The sequence below is a fragment of the Hyperolius riggenbachi genome, chromosome 4 (genome assembly GCF_040937935.1).
Source record: "Hyperolius riggenbachi isolate aHypRig1 chromosome 4, aHypRig1.pri, whole genome shotgun sequence".
NCBI classification, from domain to species: domain Eukaryota; kingdom Metazoa; phylum Chordata; class Amphibia; order Anura; family Hyperoliidae; genus Hyperolius; species Hyperolius riggenbachi.
The window spans coordinates 250,540,138-250,561,277 of record NC_090649.1 but is presented as its reverse complement, the minus strand read 5'-3'; the positions used below and the strand labels follow the sequence as shown (position 1 = coordinate 250,561,277).

Below are 21,140 nucleotides of genomic sequence, written 5' to 3'. Positions count from 1 at the left end.
TTATTTTGTAGCATTCCATATCAATCACAGCACTGAGCATTAAGAAGTTCTGTGAGTAAAGTAGGTTGAGACAAGTTTTTGTGTGTGACTATGATTATTATTTTTTGTTTGTTAATATGTTCATTAAAGAGACTCTAAAGTGAGTTTAAAAATGGCTTTTTACCTTATATTCAACATGGGCATGTTTGCCCCTGCTAAAACACCAGTATCCCGCGGCAGAACCTTTACCCCCCAAATCCCCTCCGTGGTGCCCGGGGAACGCTTCCTGCTTGAGGCAGGGCTAATGGCTGTAGCTCTGCCTCTCAGCGCGTCTATCAGCGCTGATTGCTGCCTCTATCCGCCCCTCTTAGTCTTCCTTCACTGAGAGGGGCGGGGGAGAGGCGGAGATCCACCACTGATAGACGGGCATGGAAGCAGAGCTGCAGCTCATAGCTCTGCCTCCAACAGCAGCAAAATCCACAACCAAGAAAGTCGTGGATTTTGCAGGGGGGTTTTGAGGGGTAAAGACCCCTCGTTCTGCCACGGCATAGCGGCGTTTTAGCAGGGGCAAACATGCCCCTGTTGAATATAAGGTAAAAAGCCATTTTTAAACTCACTTCAGAGTCTCTTTAACCACTTTCGGAACTTGGTAAATGAAATCTACACCCTGATTGGAAGCTGTTGTCCCTATTAGAGCATAGTTTTCAATCATCCCCACTTTACCAGCTCGCCCTGCTGCCACGTTGACCGCTTCGGTATATCGGGCATGAGACAATTTTATTGGCTCTTGACCTTGTGATTGCTGTGAGCCAATCACTGCAATTGCAGCACTTAAAAGGGCACGGATGGCTCTTGTCTTAAAGGAGCCAAAGCTGTTGTGTCTGGAAAAGATTAAAGCGTTTCTTGCAGATCTGATGGATGAAATACATACTAATGACTGACCTGGAAGGGAATAAATTAACCATTTCAGCCACCCATACGTGATCCTCACGTCCAGGCGGCTGCTCTGCTGTGGTGCCGCGCTTCGGTGCGGTCGCGCCCCCGTGCTGTTCCTTGGTAGCCCTATGATCATGGTTCCCGATCACCGATCAAAATCCCCAGCAGAAAACCCGATGGTCTCTTACCAGAGGCCGCAGTCTTTCTGCAAAAAAAAGTTTCCCCCTTCCTCCTTGTGCTTCCGGTTAGCGAGAAGCACAAGGTAAAAATAAAAACTCAACCATCAACCATCTTGTGGCCAAATAGTAAAACTACATCTACAAACATTTTTGAAGGGAATTCACACACATTTTAACATTTAAAATTAACTTATTTCCCACACCCAAAAATTACCCAAATAAAATTTTTAATGGAAAAAAAAATTACAATTAAAAAAACCAAACATAAATAGTTACCTAAGGGTCTGAATTTTTAAATATGCATGTGAAGGGGGTATACTACGAACATTTTTTAAATCCTAAGCTTGTAAATCGTGATGGACGCAAAACGGAAAAAATGCACCTTTATTTCCAAATAAAATATTGGCGCCATACATTTATGATAGGGACAAAATTTAAATGGTGTAATAAGCGAGACAAACGGGCAAATAAAATACATAGGTTTTAATTATGGTAGCAGGGATTATTTTAAACCTATAATAGACGAAAACTGAGAAATAATGATTTTTTTTTAAAAAAAAATTTCTTATGAATCCTGTTAAAATGCATTTATAAAAAAATAATTCTTAGCAAAATGTACCACCCAAAGAAAGCCTAATTAGTGGCGGAAAAAACAAGATATAGATAAATAACTTGTGATAAGTAGTGATGAAGTTATTAGCGAATGAATGGGATGTGAAAATTGCTCTGATGCATAAGGTGAAAAATCCCTGCGGGCTGAAATGGTTAAAGGGAACCCGAGGTCAGAGGAATATGGAGCCTGACATATTTATTTCCCTTTAAACAATGCACATTGCCGGGCTATCCTGCTGATCCACTGTCTCTAATACTTTTAGCCACAGACCCTGAACAAGCATGCAGGTCAGATTTTTCTGATTTAAAAAAATCTGAGAAGATTAGCCTCATGCTTGTTTCAGGTGAATGATTAAGACACTACTGACTTGAAAGATCGACAGGACAGCCAGTCAACTGGTTCTATTTTAAAAGGAAATAAATATAGCAGCCTCTATATGCATCTCACCTCAAGCCTCCTTTGAAGGAGGCTTTATAATTTGCCAGAAATTTTCTGATTTAACAGATCAAAGATATTTTTTTTGATTCTGCATGAAATATCTTGACTTTTTGATCGATCAAAGTGAAAGCTAAAGAATACATTTGCTGATTTGAATCAGATATTTTGAAAGAGTGAGCAGAAAGGCAGGGAAAAGTAAAACGTATAGATGTTACCTAGAGGATGGAAATGGTTGCCCCAGTGCCCCCACGCGCTTCCTCACGCATTCTGGATATGCGGCTTGAAGTGGAACGCATGAGGAATCGCGTGGGGGCACTGGGGCAACCATTTCCATCATCTAGGTAACATCTATACATCTTACTTTTCCTGCATTTCTGCTCACTTTTTCTGTACAGCGGATTGGTCATTATATGTTTATCAGAGGTGGTTTGATATGTTTTGTTGACAGGACTGCGCTCATATTGAGTGTCTTATAGTGTGCATTAGTGTATCTTATGATGGCTTATGCCATGGAAGGGATATTCTTGATTATGCCTAGACGTTATGCATTTGGGTTTAATACTGTACTGTATATTTATCATACTCAGACTGACCCCCACAGCTTTGTGTTTTTGTTTTTAATCCTGCTGGTTTCTCAATAAAGTTTAAATATTTTTGCAAGAATGAGCGTCATTTGTTCAATGTTTCCAGACATGGGTGTCTTCTTTATGGCTTTAACCTAGTACAATGTATGGCACAATATTTTATTTGGAAATAAAGGTGTTTTTCCTTTTTGTTTCTTTATGCTATATCAATAAATACAAGCCCTTATTTGCAAAAATAACAGTAAAATACCCACAAGAAATACATAATCTAAAAGTCCCTAAGGTAAGTATTTTTGTATTTCTTTTTTAAATGCTGTCACTTTTTTTTTTTTTTTTTACAAGTGTTTTATTTTGATAACTGTGGGGAGCGGAGAAAAAGGGATTAATAACTGAGGCATTTACTTTTTAATTCATTTAAATGTACTTAACACGTCTTTTTACTTCGGGTACTTTGATCGGCATTGGGAACAATCGGTACTTGTGCGTGGGCACATGCACACCACTTGTAATTACAAAGATGTGTATCTATGCCCGTTTGTGAAGGGAAGTCCAGAGGGGCATAGATATATGATGCAGCAGGGGGCAAAAGTTAAAAACAATTTTGTCTTTGTTCTTTTTTTAAAAAACAAGGTCTTTTTGAAAAAAATTTGGGGTATTTTTTCCCACAGAATGTCACATTTTTCAGGCCGTTCGTATAGGTGGGTCGTTTGTAAGTCAGATGTTCGTAAGTTGGGGACTACCTGTAATTGCCCTGAATAACTTGCAACCAAGATGGAATTTCCCTTTAAGTATAGATCTAAGTTAAAGGGAACCAGAGACAAGGGAAAGCTTAAAAATGGAAAAAGATGTTATACATACCTGGGGCTTCCTCCAGCCTGAATCGCTCCCACGCTGCCGCCCTGCGCTGCCTTTATCGCCGGTACCGGGTCCCGTCACTTCCGCCGGACGCGACCAGTCTTCCGCATCCACAGGGTCTCCCTCCGGCTCTGTACGCATGCGCCTGCGTAGTAGGGAGGGAGCGCACTTCGCTTGCGTCGACTGGCTCGCCTGGCCAAAATGACGGGACCCGGTACCGGCGGAGAAAGGCGGTGTGGGAGCGATCCAGGCTTATGGAGATTGAGGAAGCCCCAGGTATGTATAAATCTATTTCTTCTTCATCTCTGGTTCTCTTTAAGTCTTTCTTGTCATAATTTTTGTTCTTTTTATTTATTTACTTATTTATTTTATTTTTGTTTTTATTTATTTATTTTTTGTTCTTAACTTTTTTTTTTCTTTTTTTTTATATATATAGAGGAGTTTAATGACAAGATTTTAAGACCAGAGCTCAATGATGAAGAAAAACTTTCCCTTCATGAAGAAGTAAAGAAAATCTATCATACCTATTGCCTGGATGAAAGCATTGATAAAATCAGATTTGATTCCTTTATTGTAGAGGACATACAAAAAAGTAAGTGTGTGACTGCAAATATGGCTTAAACATTAACCTTTACCGTAACATAATTTCCCCCCTTTCCTTGGTGATTACCATCCAAATATTAGCTCCTTTCTGCAGCCTAATCCAACACCCACACATTTATTCCAGCTTTCTAACCCTGAAAATCTTAAAATTTAAAATATATGTAAACACATACAAATAAATATACATACGTAAAAACATACAAAAGATGCGTTTCTTCCAGAATAAAATCAATCAGAATCCATTTTATTTCGCCAAGTAAGTTTGCACCTACAAGGAATTTGTCTTGGCAGTTGCTTAAAGCAAACCCAAACCAAACATTTTTTTTTAATTCAAAATATTTAGTTGCACCACTCTGACACATACAAATATAAATAAACACTCCTTGAAGCCTATGAGCATTTGAGTGCATGCTTTTCACCCTTCTCTTTTCATAACTAGGGTTATACAGCGGGCAGCCATTAGCAATTCCTCCTTTGCTGGACACCATCTACTCCACCAGTTTGCCGGATTTTTTGCTGGCAATATGAAAGGAAGGGAGGGGTTCCTCCAATAAATGTAAAATATTTTATATTTGTCATCATGCAGCTGAAAAAAGACTGCTATTTATTATTATAATTTAGAAAATAGATTTTATTTCTGAAATCTTGTATTTTTAGTTTGGGTCCACTTTAACAAACGCAAACAAAAACAATACAAGGACAGACAGTGTGTATATTACAAGTCAAGGACATTTATGCAAGTATAGTGGCAGTAAGCAATGTGAGAATTGTTCATTTACAGTTCTGTGCTGATTACTATCAAGTCCTAGCAGCTCTAGCGTGGTTCAGCATTAAGTATGGCTACCGCTTGAGGAAAAAAGCTGTTTCTGTGTCTGGAGGTTTTTGTAGCGATTGATCGGAATCTTACTTCTGAAGGCATGCGCTGGAAGATGCCTCTGTCCGCCGGTACCGGGTCCCGTCATTTCGGCCAGGCGAGCCAGTCGACACAAGCGAAGTGCGCTCCCTATCAAAAAATGAGGTAGAAAGGAAAGAGTAGTTTGGGACATGCATTCCTCTTAAAAAAGCTTTAATATACAGGCTTTCAAAAACGACATTCCAATCCTATGGATGAAAAGGTTGCATATAAAAAATCCTACCAGGTTCTTCAAGCGCTGTGGGGTATGGTGGGAGCAGTGATGGGCCTGACGAACGTTTCGCTCACTGAGCGTCCTCAGAGGCTCTCTGCACGCCGCGGCATCCATTCCTGGACAACTTTATAGGGAAGTCCTCCCTTCTGCTTGCATGCTAATTCACCGCCGCAGGCCTAGTACCCCGGCCGGCCGTCGCTTACCCGACGTCACGCCGGAACCGGAAGTTCGTGCGTTCCACCGTGACTTCCTAGTGCTGAGGGAAACAACAATCTTCTCCACCCCCACTACCAAAGTCCGCAATTAAAACATAAAAAGTATATGACAGACAGATAGTAAAAAGGGCTCATCCCTTTCACCATATCCTGTCATACACCGGCCTGGGCTAAAAGGTTTTTAGTTATTTAAAAAGACACAGCAATTAAATAGAGATTAGAGGTAGGATAAGTATGAATGCAGATGAGGCTAAATCTTGTATGTAGGGCTCCCTCCCTACTACGCAGGCGCATGCGTACAGAGCCGGAGAGAGCCCCTGTTGATGCGGAAGACTGGTCGCGTCCGGCGGAAGTGACGGGACTCGGTACCGGCGATCACTACTAATCACAATAACATGAGCCATAAATTACTTTTCTCCTATGTTGCTGTCACTTACAGTAAGTAGTAGACATCTGACATTACTGACAGGTTTTGGGCTAGTCCATCTCTCCATAGGGGATTCTCAGTATGGCCTTTATTCTTTATAAAGACACTCCCTGACAAAAGATTTATACAAAGATGGCCAGCCTACAGTATCTGCTCACTGTACACTTTTTTTTTGGCAATTGGATGGAGCAACAACCATTTACTAAGTGCTTTTGAAAATAAAGAAAACCCTAAGAGCCCCCCATGAGGATATGGGCTAGTCTGTTAGACTTCTACTACGTACTGTAACCACTTCAGCCTTTAGTGTTTTTTCACCTTATGCATCCAAGCAATTTTCACCTCCCATTCATTCGCCAATAACTTTATCACTACTAATCACTATGAAATGATCTATATCTTGTTTTAACTGCCACCAATCAGGCTTTCTTTGGGTGGTACATTTTGCTAAGAACTATTTTATTCTAAATGCATTTTACCGGGGATATAAAGAAAAAAATGGAAAAAATTCATTATTTGTCAGTTTTCGGCCATTATAGCTTTAAAATAATACATGCTACCATAATTAAAACCTATGTATTTTATTTGCCCATTTGTCCCAGTTATTTCACCATTTAAATTATATTCCCTATCACAATGTATGGCACCAATATTTTTTCAGTTTTGCGTCCAGTTTTGCTTATAATTTAAAAAATATTAGTAATAAAACCTCTTGACATGCATATTAAAAAAGTTCAGACCCTTTGGCAACTATTTGTTTTTGGTTTTTTTAATTGTAATTTTTGAGTGTGTCCGAGGTAAACAGTTAATTTTAAATGTAAAAATGTCTATTCATTTAAAAAAAAATGTATGTTGATGTATTTTTACTATTTTATCCACAAGATGGCCACAGTAAAAAAAAATGTTTTGGCTTCCTGTAAGCGTACTTACAGGAAGTGAAGAGGGTACTTACAGGAATTGAAGAGGGGATGTGTAACAGAACGATCTCCACTTCTCCATAGTAGCCAGCAATCGTTCTAACAGGGACTTAGATCAATGAATGGGCTCTGCATTCCCATTCATTGATCTCCGAGTTAACGGGCGACCCACGCACCCCGGCGGTTGCAGCCCTGCGAACCCCCGCAGCTTTGCTTTTTCATGGACATAGCTCCTACGTCCAGCATGCATATTTGGACATAGGAGCTACGCCCTAAATGCTAAAGTGGTTAAGTGCTAAATGCTCAAGGGGTTAAGTCACATCAACATAGGAGAAAAGTACCGTATTTTTTCGGACTACAAGATGCTCCAGATCATAAGACGCACCTGGGTTTAGAGCAAGGCTTCCCAACCCTGTTCTCAAGTACCACAAACAGTACATGTTTTGTGGAAATCCCCAGAGGTAGTTAATCAGCTCTGCTGTGACACTTATTATCTCACCTGTGAATGTTTGTGGTTTTCTGCAAAACATGCACTGTAGGTGGTACTTGAAGACAGGGTTGGGAAGCCCTGGTTTAGGGCTCGTTCCCACTGTTGCGACGCGATTTCGGCCGCATTCCGACGCTTGTAAAAACGCATGCGGATGCGTTTCCACATGCGGTTTTACCCGCGATTTCGCGTGCGATTTCGCATGGCAGGGTGCCATGCGAAATTAACCATGACACTGCCAGGGCAAAATAAAATTGAAAAAGGTGCGAAATCGCACGCGAAATCGCATGTAACAAACGCATGCGTTTTTACTATTAAATACATTAGTGGCGATTCGCATGCATTCCACTCGCAGGCGAATTCGTTGGCTCTTTTGTGCGTTTTTTTACCGCTGAAAAAAACGCACATCACCAACGCTACAGTGGAAACAGGCCCACCCACTTGCATACCATGTGCGAATCTGCATGCGTTGGACGCATGCAGATTCGCGATAGTGGAAACGAGCCCTCAGAGTGCAAAAATCAGGGAAAAAAATATATATAACCTGGTGCATCCATGATGAAGGGGCATTTTGTGGATTATACCAGTTTGTACCTCATGCCCCCTTGTCCCTCTTGTGTCTCCCTGTGTCCTCTGTCCCCCTTGTGTCCTACTGTGTCCCACATGTGGCCACCTCTGTCCTCCTTGTGTCCTCCTCTATGACCCTTGGTGTCCTCTGTTTGTCCCCCTTTGTCCTCCTCCCCATGGGCACAGGGAGTCCTCGACATTGCGGCAGGTTGGAGGTTAGTATTAGTAGGAGTTCACAAGTCAGGAACTCCCTGAATTTGGACTAAAAGACACAGTGACTTCCTGCCCCCGCCCCCCCCCCCCACACACACACACACACACACACTTTTGGTGGAGAAAAAGTGAGTCTTATAGTCCAAAAATACAATAATTTATAATTTATGGCTCATTTTACTCTGGAAGAAATGTACTTCTTGTTCGTATATGTTTACACATTTTTTAAGATTTTTGTGACCGAGTTGTCCTTTAAATTAACCTATCCTCTAAAACTAGCATTTATAATTGACACCTAACGCTAACCAATACCTTCTGCCATCTACTTTGGCACCATTGCCAATAAATGTATTGGAAACCCAAACAAAGCACCACATACTGGTCAGTTAGAACACATAGGGCCCTACATATTTACATGTTACATATTTCGCCAGTGATATGTTTACAGTAGTATGATGCGTATGCAAAACAGCAGTTGCCATATTCAGTTCCCTGATCGCACACCTGTGTAGCAGGTGAAAACAGGAACATATGCAAATCCCCCTCACTAGAATGGGCAACCTTTCCCCGTGCTCCTGCAGTTTTCAACATTCCAAAAATGGAATGTTAGATTCAATATAAACATTTAATCTAATGAAAGTCTATTGAAACTATAGCATTTACGATTGACCAAAATACAGATCAAATATTGATTAAATGGCTAATTTATTAAAGATGTGATGTACTGGGTACACCTACTTTAAGTAACTCCCACCTCCTCTCCCTAGGTGGACAATGGTTGTACTCTGAATTTATAAAGTGTGGCTGGTAGTCATAAGGGCACTGTACAAAAACCTACTGTAGTAGAGCTAGTCTATATAGCCTGATTGTATGTATTTGCATTTATTCAGGATTATATAATCCTGTAATCTTTGATATTTTAGTTGCAGAAGGACCTTTCAACGAAGTGGTGAAACTCCAAACTATGCGTTGCCTGTTTGAAGCCTATGAACATGTCCTCTCCCTGCTTGAGAATGTTTTCACACCCATGTTTTGCCATAGCGATGAGGTACACCTTCTTAAAGAGTAAAATTCAGTGCAATATAGTTGTAACTGGTCTGTTTTATAAAATCTGCAAGAATAAAATGTCAGGATTCTGTGTCCATCACGGTCAGGTGATTTCTGTCAATACTCCCATTTTTGGACTGAGCAATTAGGATTTATATCCATTTTGTGTCTTTCAGAAGTTACCAGCTAAAAGTATTTCCCAGTTTTTGTTGTCCAGCTCTCTAAGCCTTCCATAGAAGCATTTGATTCTCATTAGAGTCTATAGGGCAGCTGAAGACAATTGAATGGGGAGTTATAACTAGGAATGACTGCTTAATACAGTATGGTTAATACAGGTGGAATAGGCACCACAGACCTTTTCTCAAGCCAGTTTCAGACACGTAAATCAGGAAGCAGCAGTTATTAAATTGTCAGAAAAAGCTGTTATTTGTCAAAGCATACTGCAAACGAGAAAAATAAATACAATTAAAGTTGATGCTGTAGTTGATTAACAAAAATAAAAATGAGTGTAAGGCTGGATCCTAAGCAGTCCTACACACTTTACTTTGCTAGGCTCCTGTGAGTCTTAAAGTGAACCTGAAGTGAAAGGCATATGGTGGCTGCTCTATTAATTGCCGTTTAACCTTTTGGCAGCCATGCCAGAGTTATCTCGTGGAATCACTTCAACACATAAAGAGCCACAAAAAAAAAAAACATACAATGCACAGAACTTAGTCTAAGAATTGATGTGAAATGTTTTACACATGGTAAAACATGATGCAAATTTTCCTGGAGAGAAACTGTCCATGTTTAAATATATATATATATATCGTTTTTGTCCCATTTCTAGTATTTTAGGCAGTTACTGGAAGGTGCGGAATCTCCGACGCGCAACTCAAAGTTTAATAGGTATGTCAGTGAGATAATTACTATAGAATTCATGTAACTGTATACATGTATGCATGTAATACTTTGTATTTGCATATTTGCGCTAATTTTTTGCTTATATTTTAAGACTAAAACACTTTTTTAGGGACATTATCTTCATTAGAAACCTTTAAATTGTAGAAGTACTGTATGTCAAGCATAAATTATTTTAAAGCGGAATATAACCCAGCATTTCATCTTTGCTCTAAAACATTATTTACAGCATATTAAATGCAAACAGCATTTTTTTTTTGCTAGACCAGCATTTGAAGGGTTACACACAGAGCTTGAAAGTTCAGTGCAATGAAATGTGGAGCATCCAAACTTTAGATAATGTTATCTTGTGTTTACTTAAATGTATCAAGTGATTAATGTAACACATTCTCTGACTGTGCAGTAGCAGCTCCACACAGACAGTCAAAACATGTCTGCTTTCACTACATAATGAATAAAACCAGTTATTAATAAAATGCAAAGTCAGCTCACAAAGCAAAAAACTGTACTTTTGGGAACCTATAATATCTAAATGAATAATAATACTTATTCACAAATGCAAATATGATAACCCTATGGCATATAAAAAGTAGGAAAACAGGTTTATATTGAATATTATGTCAGGGTTTTAAACTGCTTTAAAGAGACTCTGAAGCGAGAATAAATCTCACTTCAGAGCTCATAGTTAGCAGGGGCATTTGTGCCCCTGCTAAAACGCCGCTATCCCGCGGCTAAACGGGGGCCCCTTCACCCCCAAACCCCCCTCTGCAAAATCAACTACCAACTTGGTCGTAAATTTTGCTCTTCCTGGAGGCAGGGCTAACGGCTGCAGCCCTGCCTCAGCGCGTCTATCAGACGCGCATCGCCGCCTCTCCCCCGCCCCTCTGAGTGAAGGAAGACTGAGAGGGGCGGGGGAGAGGCGGAGGTACGCGTCTGATAAACGCGCGGGAGGCAGAGCTGCGGCGGTTAGCCCTGCCCCAATGCGGAAGCGCTCCCCCTCTGCACGGAGGGGATTTGGGGGATCAGGGACCCCCGTTAAGCCGCGGGATAGCGGCGTTTTAGCAGTGGCACACATGCCCCTGCTATCTATGTGGTCTGAAGCGAGATTTATTCTTGCTTCAGACTCTCTTTAATAGCTTTGTCACTTCTTTAATGGACAAGTTAAGGCCAGCTTATTGATTTCTTCTGTTAAGTCCAAGGTTGGTTAGCACACCAATTGTAAATTCAAAAGTATTTATTCTTCACATCATTAGTCAACACATAGATTGACAATTGTTTCGGGTGCCACATCAGAAAGTGCAGACTAGGCCCCTAAACCATTTATCTGCATCAGTCTTTTACTTCGGCTTACATCTGGAAATATGCCTGAAGAAGGGGACTAGATCCCAGAAAGCTTGCATCATTTAACTCTATTAGTTAGCCATTAAAAGGTATTATTTTTTTTACAAAACGTTGTTTTTTTCTACCTGTATATTCACCCAGAAATGTGTAGAAAATGAAATTATCACATTGATTATAAATTGTATTTCAATATACCTATTGCAGAAATAGCCTGAGTTTGGATGATATACGGTGAGTTTTCTGACAGCATGTTGGAATGGTTTCACTATGTAGTTACACTTGTGTGCCTTTCCTGCCTGAATGTGTGTTTTGGAGGGAATTGATGTCCTTTTTTCACCCTGCCTGATGTGTGTAATCATGACTCACATGCATAATAACCATTCATACTTCTTGGTAAATTTAGGTGTCTTAAGGTGCCCATACACTCGTCAGATTGGCAGCAGATAGATAAGAACTCCATCTGATGATCTATCTGATGCGTTTTTAGAACATTTTTTACCAGGATAGAATTCCAATAGATTTCAGTTTGAAATCTATTGAAATTCGATCTGATGGCATTTTTTTGCCATCAGATTTCCATTAAGGCCAATGCAAAATGATAAGCAATCTCATCAGATCGACCTAAATTTTCCATCCTGCCAGTTCGACAGAAATCCATCGAAATCGATCGAAATCGGCCATCGATCGGTCGATTGGCCAACCGATTTTCGATCGATCGGTCGGTCGGCCAGAAAATCGGCTCAGTGTATGGGCCCCTTTAGTCTGTGCTCTCAGGGCCAATTTTGACAGCCATTATCCTGCTATAGATCTGTAGCAGGGTGCAACTATATAAACAAGAAGTGTTTCCTTTTGCCAGATCTGTCCCAAGTTCAGGTGTATAGACAAAGTGCAATACTTTTTGCTTCCGCTTGAAGTGATATGTTGGTTTTTGTGTGTGCTTTTTTAAAATATTAACTTTTGCTATCAGTTGGATTTCCTGATTTTGAGGGATTTCAGGGGCTGACACCACACAATTCAGCATTGCAAAGTGGGGGTTAACACTACAGAATTATTTCGATTAAACAATGAACATTGAGATTCTTGCCTACTCCTGTTAGGACTAGAGTGAATAAAAAAACAACAAAAAAGAAAAGTTCCAAACAGCAACAGTCCAGCACAGCTTTGCTGGTCCAGGCCACCCCCAGCCACCCCAAACTACTTTGTATTGAGAAATAAAATTGAAAAAGACTTTTGGGATTTTTTTATTAGGTTTAGTACTAAATTATGTTTTTTTTCAATAATGAAAATAATTACTATAAATAAAATATTTCTAATGGTAGCCTGATTTTGGAGTTTCTCTTAGTTTGCATGGCAAGATTTTCCCAGCACACATAAGTTCTTGTTTTACTACATTGTAAAGATAAGAATATTTTACAGTGTAAAGAAGGGCTTAACCTAGATGGTTAAGCCCTTCTTTTTTGTGGTATTTAATACAATCCTTTTTCATTTTTGATAAAAAAAGAAAAAACGGGAATGTGCTAAAACATTATAAATGCATTGGAAAATTAATAAAATCCTGTATATACATATTACCAGGGTGACAATAGGATATGACTTCCTAAAATGGATATACTGCCTTTACGTTGTGAACATTGCATTGAAGCCTTGATTTATGCACAGGTTTCTTGTATGTATTTAGTAGAACATTATTTTACATTGAGTATGCATGAAAGGGTTTTGTAACAAATGCTATAGCTTTTGCAGAATGAAAAGTTCAGATTCAATCTTCCCTGCAATGGGCGTTCCATAATTCCTGCATATAAAGTGAGAAACTGCTTCTCCTTCCAGGGGCAGGAAGCATGAGAATACTTTATATTTTAAGTCCCCACCCTTTCGCTCCTCCTCAGTGGATAGACTATCGGTCTTACAAGTTAGAACTTTCCACCTGGGTGGATATGTAAGTCTTGTCATGCAACATTTATGGGAATACTGGTAAGAGTCCTGCATAACCAGAGAAACAGAGACTGAGGCCCAGTGCACACCGAGTGGTTTTAGCAGCGATCCGCCAACCGCATCCGCCTGTGAAAACACTCGGCTAATGTATTTCAATGGGAAGGTGCACACCAGCTGTTTGGGGTTTTTAGCAAACTGCCTCCTGCTGCACATTTGCGGTTTACAGAAGCGTTTTATGCCTTAATGTAAAGTATAGGAAAAACGCAAACCGCTCTGGAAAACGCTGGATCAGAGCGGTTTTCCAGGCGTTTTTGTTACAGAAGCTGTTCAGTAACAGCTTTTACTGTAACAATATTTGTAATCTGCTACACAAAAGCGCTAGGCATGTTTAGAAAACGTCTCTAAACATGCCTAGAATCGCTCTGAAATCTGCTCCAAAAACCGCTAGCGTTTTGAGGCTCTGCTAGCGGTTTTGTTGTGCACTGGGCCTGAGATAGAAATCTGAGTCAGGCAGATAACTCTTGGCAAAGACCCTTCATTCCAAAATGAGTTTCTTCCAAAATGAAATGTGAAATATTTCACTAAGTAGCAGCTGTGCATGTATGTTCCATTAATGTTCCATTAATGTAGATGTCCTTTCAGGCCATGAAGTGGATACTGCTCTGAGGCATGGGGTGACTTCATAAGCCAATTCGATCACTTGCTTTATCTACTTCTTCAGTGTAGTCTTACAGACTTAAAGAGACACTGAAGCGAAAAAAAATGATATTATGATTTGTATGTGTAGCACAGCTAAGAAATAAAACATTAAGATCAGATACATCAGTCTAATTGTTTCCAGTACAGGAAAATTTAAGAAACTTCAGTTGTTATCTCTATACAAAAAAGCCATTAAGCTCTACGACTTTCAAAGTCGTGGAGAGGGCTGTTTTCTGCCTTTTATTATCTCAACTGTTAGTTAATTTTTTACTTTTCCTCTGCCAGAGGAGAGGTCATTAGTTCACAGACTGCTCTGAAAGAATCATTTTGAATGCTGAGTGTTGTGTAATCTGCACATATTAAAGAATGATGCAATGTTAGAAAAAACACTATATACCTGAAAATAAAAATATGAGAATATTTTCTTTGATGCTAATCTTCTAGTAATTATTCATAGTACACAACCAATTCATTATATCATATATATTTTTTTCGCTTCAGTGTCTCTTTAAGTCCTCTCCTGTCCCCTTAAACCACTGAAAAAGCAGTCATCTTTCCTCCATGTACTAGTAGCAACTAAGTGTGCTGAAAATACTTTATTTAAAATTTAGAAAGTTACAATTTCTCACTTGAGTTTGTACAAGACAAGGGTGTTGTAATGTCCAGATTCCGGTGAAAAGAAAATTACAACTTCTTCTGGCATTTTACAAAAGTTTTTACTGACCGTGCTGTGAGAGGGATGTAGAGGCTGTCCTATTTAATTTCTTTTAAACAATGCTAGTTGCCTGTCTGTCCTACTTATCCTTCCGTTTTCATTAGTGTCTGAATGACGCATCTGAAATGAGCATATGGTTAAGTGAGACGCTGGAGGTTTCTTTGAGGATTTAAGTACAGCAGGATCTTCTTCTTTTTTTTTTTTTTTTTAATTTGCAAAAACATTTTTTATAAATCTTTTTTTTTTATATACTCAAGTAATTTAAAAATGTTCTGTTAAATGTTTATAAAAACTGTGCCTGAACTGGGGCTTTCAAGGATTATTGTGTTGTTGTTAGATCCTTTGTAAACTCCGCAATTCAAATATGTTGTAATCCAGAATCTGGAAATGCAAGAAGACAGCAGAGCCTCCTTGTATACAAAGCCTTTTCTGCAGCCCTTGTCCCAAGCCCTTAATGGGCCCATATACTTACCGATTTTTCCCGCCAATATACAGCCGATTCGATCACTGTGATCGAATCGACTGTGAAATCACATCGGACGGAAACGCAAATGCTGACCAAACGATCGATTTCCATCTGAAATCAATCGTTCCCGTCGATCTGTCCGTGAGGAAGATTTCACTCGATCGCCGGCGGGTTGGGAGTGCATTGATAGCGGCGTTGGAATGCCCGACGACCAACGCTAGCGGCAATACATTACCTGATCCGGCCGGTGTGAGTCCCCACTGTTGCCGCTACTTCTTCTCCGCTGGGCTCCGAGTCCGGCAGACTTCACTTCTTCCTGTCCCGGCAGGAAGTTTAAACAGTAGAGCGCCCTCTACTGTCTAAACTTCCCCGGACAGGAAGTACAGTGAAGCTGGAGCCCAGAGCGGAGAAGAAGACATCGGAGACCGGGGGACTCGCGCCGGCCGGATCAGGTAATGTATGTTGGGAGCGGTGGCAGTGGCGGCAGGTTCACAGATGGTGAATCGATTTCATGCTGAAATCGATTCACAATCTGTTTGCAGTAAAGGCAGCCATACGATCCCTCTCTGATCAGATTCGATCAGAGAGGGATCTATCTTTTGGTCAATCTGATGGCAAATCGACCAGTGTATGGCCACCTTTAGTCTGCACCTCCAGCCGTATAGCTTGCTAAAGCCAGGCATGCATTTTTAGATAGATCAGGTTAATGATTAATGTTTGTGATATCAATTGTTTATCTGTTTACCACCTTGCATCATTTGATATTAGACCAGATTCCAGCAGAGGTCTTATCTAATATCAGGTTCATTATTGTTAGCTTTGTACTCCCTGATGCAGTACAAAGCTAACGCAGCCATTACCTGTGTACCATTCCTGCCTGTTGGCTGCCCCTCTCCACTGCATGCTCTGGTTCATGTTTAACAGATTATAATGATTGAACATAGATTATTTTAATAGATATTTGTTACATTCATTGGGGCATATTCACTGTGCAGCAGTAAAATTGCCATGTGCAGGGAGCATTTCCAACAGATACTTAGCGTGTGTTATGCAATTAGCGCGTATCTTGCTGGAGTACCATGCTCTACAATCTGGTTGTGCAATCTTTGTTCAGTCCTGAAACATCTATGTATTGTCATGGCCTACTGAATCCATCTTTTCAAATTCTATTAATTCCATGACACTCATACTGCATAGTTGTTGGAAAGATTTGACATGACTTGTTCTGTGTGTGCGCGTTCACATGTATGTGTGGGAGAGAGACCATTTTAAGCACAGTTAGTCGGGGGGATGCAAACAAAACCCTCTGGTACAAATGTAAAATACAGAGCTCTGTTGTCTTATCCCATTTCCCTACATGGTCAAAACATTTTTTCAGACTCATTTGTAGGCTTTTTATACAGAGTAATGTATTAAAGGGAATCTGAAGTAAAAATAAACTTATGAGATGATGATTTGTATGTGTAGTACAGCTAAGAAATAGAACATTCAAAAGCACAGATATGAGTCTCATATGGTTTCCAGTACAGGAACAGTTAAGAAATTTAAGTTATCTATGCAGAAGAGCTTTTTTGAACTCTAATTCTTTTGTTTAAAGTTTTTCTGCCAGGAAGTTCAAAGGTTCATTAGCTCTGCTCTGTTTCATCGTTTACAATACAGAGTGCAATTTGTAAACTGCAAATATTAGAGAATTATGTAATGTTATAGAAAAACAGTTAATAAATAAATAAAAATATAAGCAATTTTCTTTTTCTTTGCTACTCATGTTCTATTAGTTTTCCCTACTACACATACAGATTTTGATATCATACGTTATTTTAGCTTCAGTGTCCCTTTAAAATAATATCTTTTAGCAACCCTTTAATGACCAAACCTGGCAGTGGTTTTGGTAGCTATTTGAAGCAAATAATGTTTGTGACAAGCAGTAGGTAGACTTGCTGCTGAACTGATAAGGGAGCGTTGTAAAGGCAGTATGCCTGGCTACTACCTCATTGCACCTAAAGCATGGCTGTAAATAAGCATGCAGTGCCTGAAATGGATGACACAGTATTCCTTAACACAATGGCTTGGACTGCAGCTGTCCTATAACGTATCCTTTACACTGGAATGTCAGATACCCCTTATGTGCTATACTTCTTTACTAATTGGCAGCCTTCCCAGTTCCTCCTGCTTGGCATTTGTGTTTGTTAGTAAAGCAGCTTTTTATGTAAAGTTTTATATAACTTGTGCCATTTTTATAGTCAGAGCTGTAACAGATTTGTTACATGCATTCTGAGCCATATTTTTTTTTCAAGTGGACAGCCAAGACTCCACTAACATACTTACACTGATCAGTCAAAACATTAAAGACAACAGCCAAATATTATGCAGGTCCTGTTTAGCCTTCCAAAATAGCTTTGCCCCATTGGGGCATGGATTCCACAAGCCCTCTGAAGGTGTACTGTAGTATCCGGCACCAAGACATTAGCAGCAAATCCTTTGTCCTGTAAGTTACAAGTTGGGGCTTCGATGGATTGGATTTTTTTCTCCAGTATGTCTGAATATTTGACTAAGCTGAGATCTGTGGAATATAAACATCAATACATTTGTTTTGTCACTTTATGATCCAGTTCTCACATTTGCAAACTCATTCTAGGTGCTTTTGAACAGTTATCATGGGCACGCTGTCCTGCAGCTACACAGCCAGTCCTTGATCAGCTATGTGTTTTGACACTTTTCTCTCATGTCCAGCAATGCATGCATTTCAGCAAGTTGTGTTATGTGACCTCTTCTGTGTGATCAGACCAGATGGGCTAGCCTTTCCTCTCATGCATCTATGAACTGAATGGGCTTATGTGATCCTGTCGTCGTTTCACTTGTTTTTCCTTGAAGCACTTTTGGGTATTACGAACCAATGCATTCTGGGCATGTCCCACAAGACTTGCCACTTTGAAGATGCTCTGACCCAGGCACCTAACTATCACAATTTAGCCCTTGTTAGTCTCTCAGATCCATATACTTGGCCATTTTTTCTTCTTCCAACAAATCACCTGCAAGAATTGACTGTTCAATTCAGGGCTGTGGAGTCGGTACAAAATGATGCGACTCCAACTCCGTCTCCTCAGTATATTAAACCTCAGACTCAACTCCAGGTACTCAAAATGGCTCAGACTCCTCGACTTCGACTCCTTAGTCTAATACTTACCTGGACTGTGGATTTGGTACTAAAATCATCCGAGACTGACTCCTCAGTTTAAGAAACCACCGACTCCAGGTACCCAAAATTGCTCCTGCTCCAACTCTGACTCCACAGCCCTGGTTCAATTGCTGCTACCACTGCAGAGCGATATTTACTGATTTTCACTTTATCAATCAGTGGATTTAATTTTAGGGCTGATCAGCGTATAAGTGAATTTTTAATTTCCTTCTTCCAAAGTTTGTTGTTTTTGTTCAACCAGTCTTACACACATCTGCCGTGCTGGAAGGAAAGCAGGTGACAGCCATATTATTCTTTGAAGCTTCTTATGTCATCTGCTTGTGTTTTGGACAAAAAGCAATGCAAACCCCTTCATTGTCCAGTGACCAAACAGTGCATATAGAAGGCTACACAAAAAGGAGTGTTTCCTATATAGCTGTGCAATGGTTTGTGAAACACAGCACTTGTTGAAGTGAACTTCATATACATATCTTTTGGTAGCTTACATAGTCCTCATATACAGTTTGTACAATACCTGTGTCTTTAACTGTTTTCCTGTAGTTTGACTTTAAGACCATTAATGGCTTATTTAGATGATATGACATACAGTAGTGTATCATTATCAGTATTGAGCTTTATTTTAGCTTGGGAGATTGCAAAATAATCTTTCTAAAAGTCTATAGCATCAGGTATCCGCACCATTCGATTTCTCAAAAGCATGCATACCATATTTTTTGGACCATAAGACACCTTTTCTCCCCCCAAAGTAAGTCTGTCTTATGGTCTGAATACAGTGCCAGGTGTCGTCCCCCCCCCCCCACAAATACATACTGCAGCTGGTTGGAGTGAGAGAGGAACACTGGCGGAGCTGTCGGCATGGAGGCTCACTTTGACTTGGGATTGCTTTTTCCGCTTAACTTACGGTGGTTTGCCTATAATGTACCTTGTCTCAATGTCCGGCAAGTGCAGTATGCCCAACTGCTGAGCCACAGATGCAGGTGTCATGTGTCCATGTCCAATCCAGTGAGCCGCAATGCTGGAGGCTACTGGTGATAGGTGCCGATGATCTCGTGGGCAGGACCACGACTCCGTCATTGGGGGCAATCAGTGCACTGACTGCTAGTGAGCAAGTGCACTTGTAAAATATAGGTCTGAATAAGGCAGGAATGTGAGTTCTCAGATTTTTACATTTATGCATGTTCCATGTTGTGAGAAGTGGTGATTAGTCATTTACATATATACATTTTCTTTGCTAAACATAACCCATACAATTACTTGATACATGTGTTTTTTGAGCTGCTTCTAAGGTCTGGAGGTGTGTGTGTATATAAAACACCCTTGTCACCCCCATTACATGCATGTTGCTGCATTTTAATATGCACTCTTGAGCAGTGTTACTAATTTTATTTCTGATAGTGTTAGTTGGTTTTCTGTTGTTTATTTTCTTTTGCTTATCTCAGGACAACGCAAAAGAGAGGAGAGCCCTCTGGAATTGGAAGAATTGGCAGCAGATTAAAGGGAGTCTTCAAGAGTACAACCATGGAGGGAGCAATGTTGCCTAATTATGCTTTGGCAGATGGAGATGACGTATGTCAGCATGTTTTTCATTTCAAATACTTTAAAATGGCATGAGCAGAGACAATAAAACAAAATGTTGATAATTCTTTTTAATTGAGATATTACATGTTGTAGCACTAACTTTAAATTACATACCGTATATAGAGATCTCCACTAAGAGTCTTTGGGTAGGCAGTGGGGTGATGTTTTCTTTTCTTTGTGAGTCACACCTAGAATATCTAACACTACTGCAACGGCATTTGCAGAACTTAGAGGAACTCCAGTGAATATAATGTAATAAAAAAGTGCTTCATTGTTGCAATAATTATGTATAAATAATTTAGTCCGTGTTTGCCCATTGTAAAATCTTTTAAATCCCTAATTTACATTCTGACATTTATTATATGGTGACATTTTTACTGTTGGCCAGTAATGTAGCTGCTGCATGCTTTTTTGGCAGTTGGAAACAGCTGTAAACAGCTATTTCCCACAATGCAGCAAGGTTCACAGACAGGAAACTGCCAGGAGTACGTACTTAAAGAGAAACTCCAACCTAGAATTGAACTTTATCCCAATCAGTAGCTGATACCCCCTTTTACATGAGAAATATAATGCTTTTCACAAACAGACCATCAGGGGGCTCTGTATGACTGATTTTGTGCTGAAACCCCTCCCACAAGAAGCTCTGGGACCACGGTACTTTTGGCAGTTTGTTACAATGTAACAAGGTTCACAGACAGGAAATAGCGGTTTACAGCTGTCTCTAACAGCCAAAACAGCTAGGAGCAGCTACATAACCTGTCCACAGTAAAAATGTCACCATGTAACAAATGTCAGAATGTAAATTGGGGAGAGGAAAGATTTTACAATGGGCAAACACTGACTAAGGCCTCAATTCACTAAGATCATGCTGGAGATAATAAGGCAAGAGAAAACTTACCTCCACACAGTAAGAGAGTTATCTTATCTCTTCATTCCTTAAGTTACCTCCTCTGTAGTTAATTGGCCTCCTCTGTAGGTAATTTACCTCCTCTGTAGTTATTTTCACACGCAGTTAATAAACAGCCTGTCTTTAACTCTGGAGTTATTTTAAGGATTGAAGAGTTAACTTAAAGACAGAAGAGTTAACTTTAGGTTTGCCTGAGGTAAAATGTTTCCTGAATACTACATG

General features: G+C 39.9%; 1 protein-coding gene across 2 annotated transcripts in view; it reads left to right on the top strand.

Annotated features, from left to right (window-relative positions):
• Positions 1-21,140, top strand: part of SNX14 (sorting nexin 14) — a 116,644-nt gene that overhangs the window by 54,226 nt on the left and 41,278 nt on the right. The window contains exons 13-17 of one of the 2 annotated variants that reach the window (XM_068231109.1): positions 4,021-4,176; positions 9,061-9,185; positions 10,014-10,072; positions 11,630-11,656; positions 19,873-19,999. In XM_068231109.1, coding sequence (XP_068087210.1) covers positions 4,021-4,176; positions 9,061-9,185; positions 10,014-10,072; positions 11,630-11,656; positions 19,873-19,999 — 494 coding nt within the window. The remainder of the gene's footprint in view (positions 1-4,020; positions 4,177-9,060; positions 9,186-10,013; positions 10,073-11,629; positions 11,657-19,872; positions 20,000-21,140) is intronic. The other variant, XM_068231111.1, reaches the window with a different exon arrangement.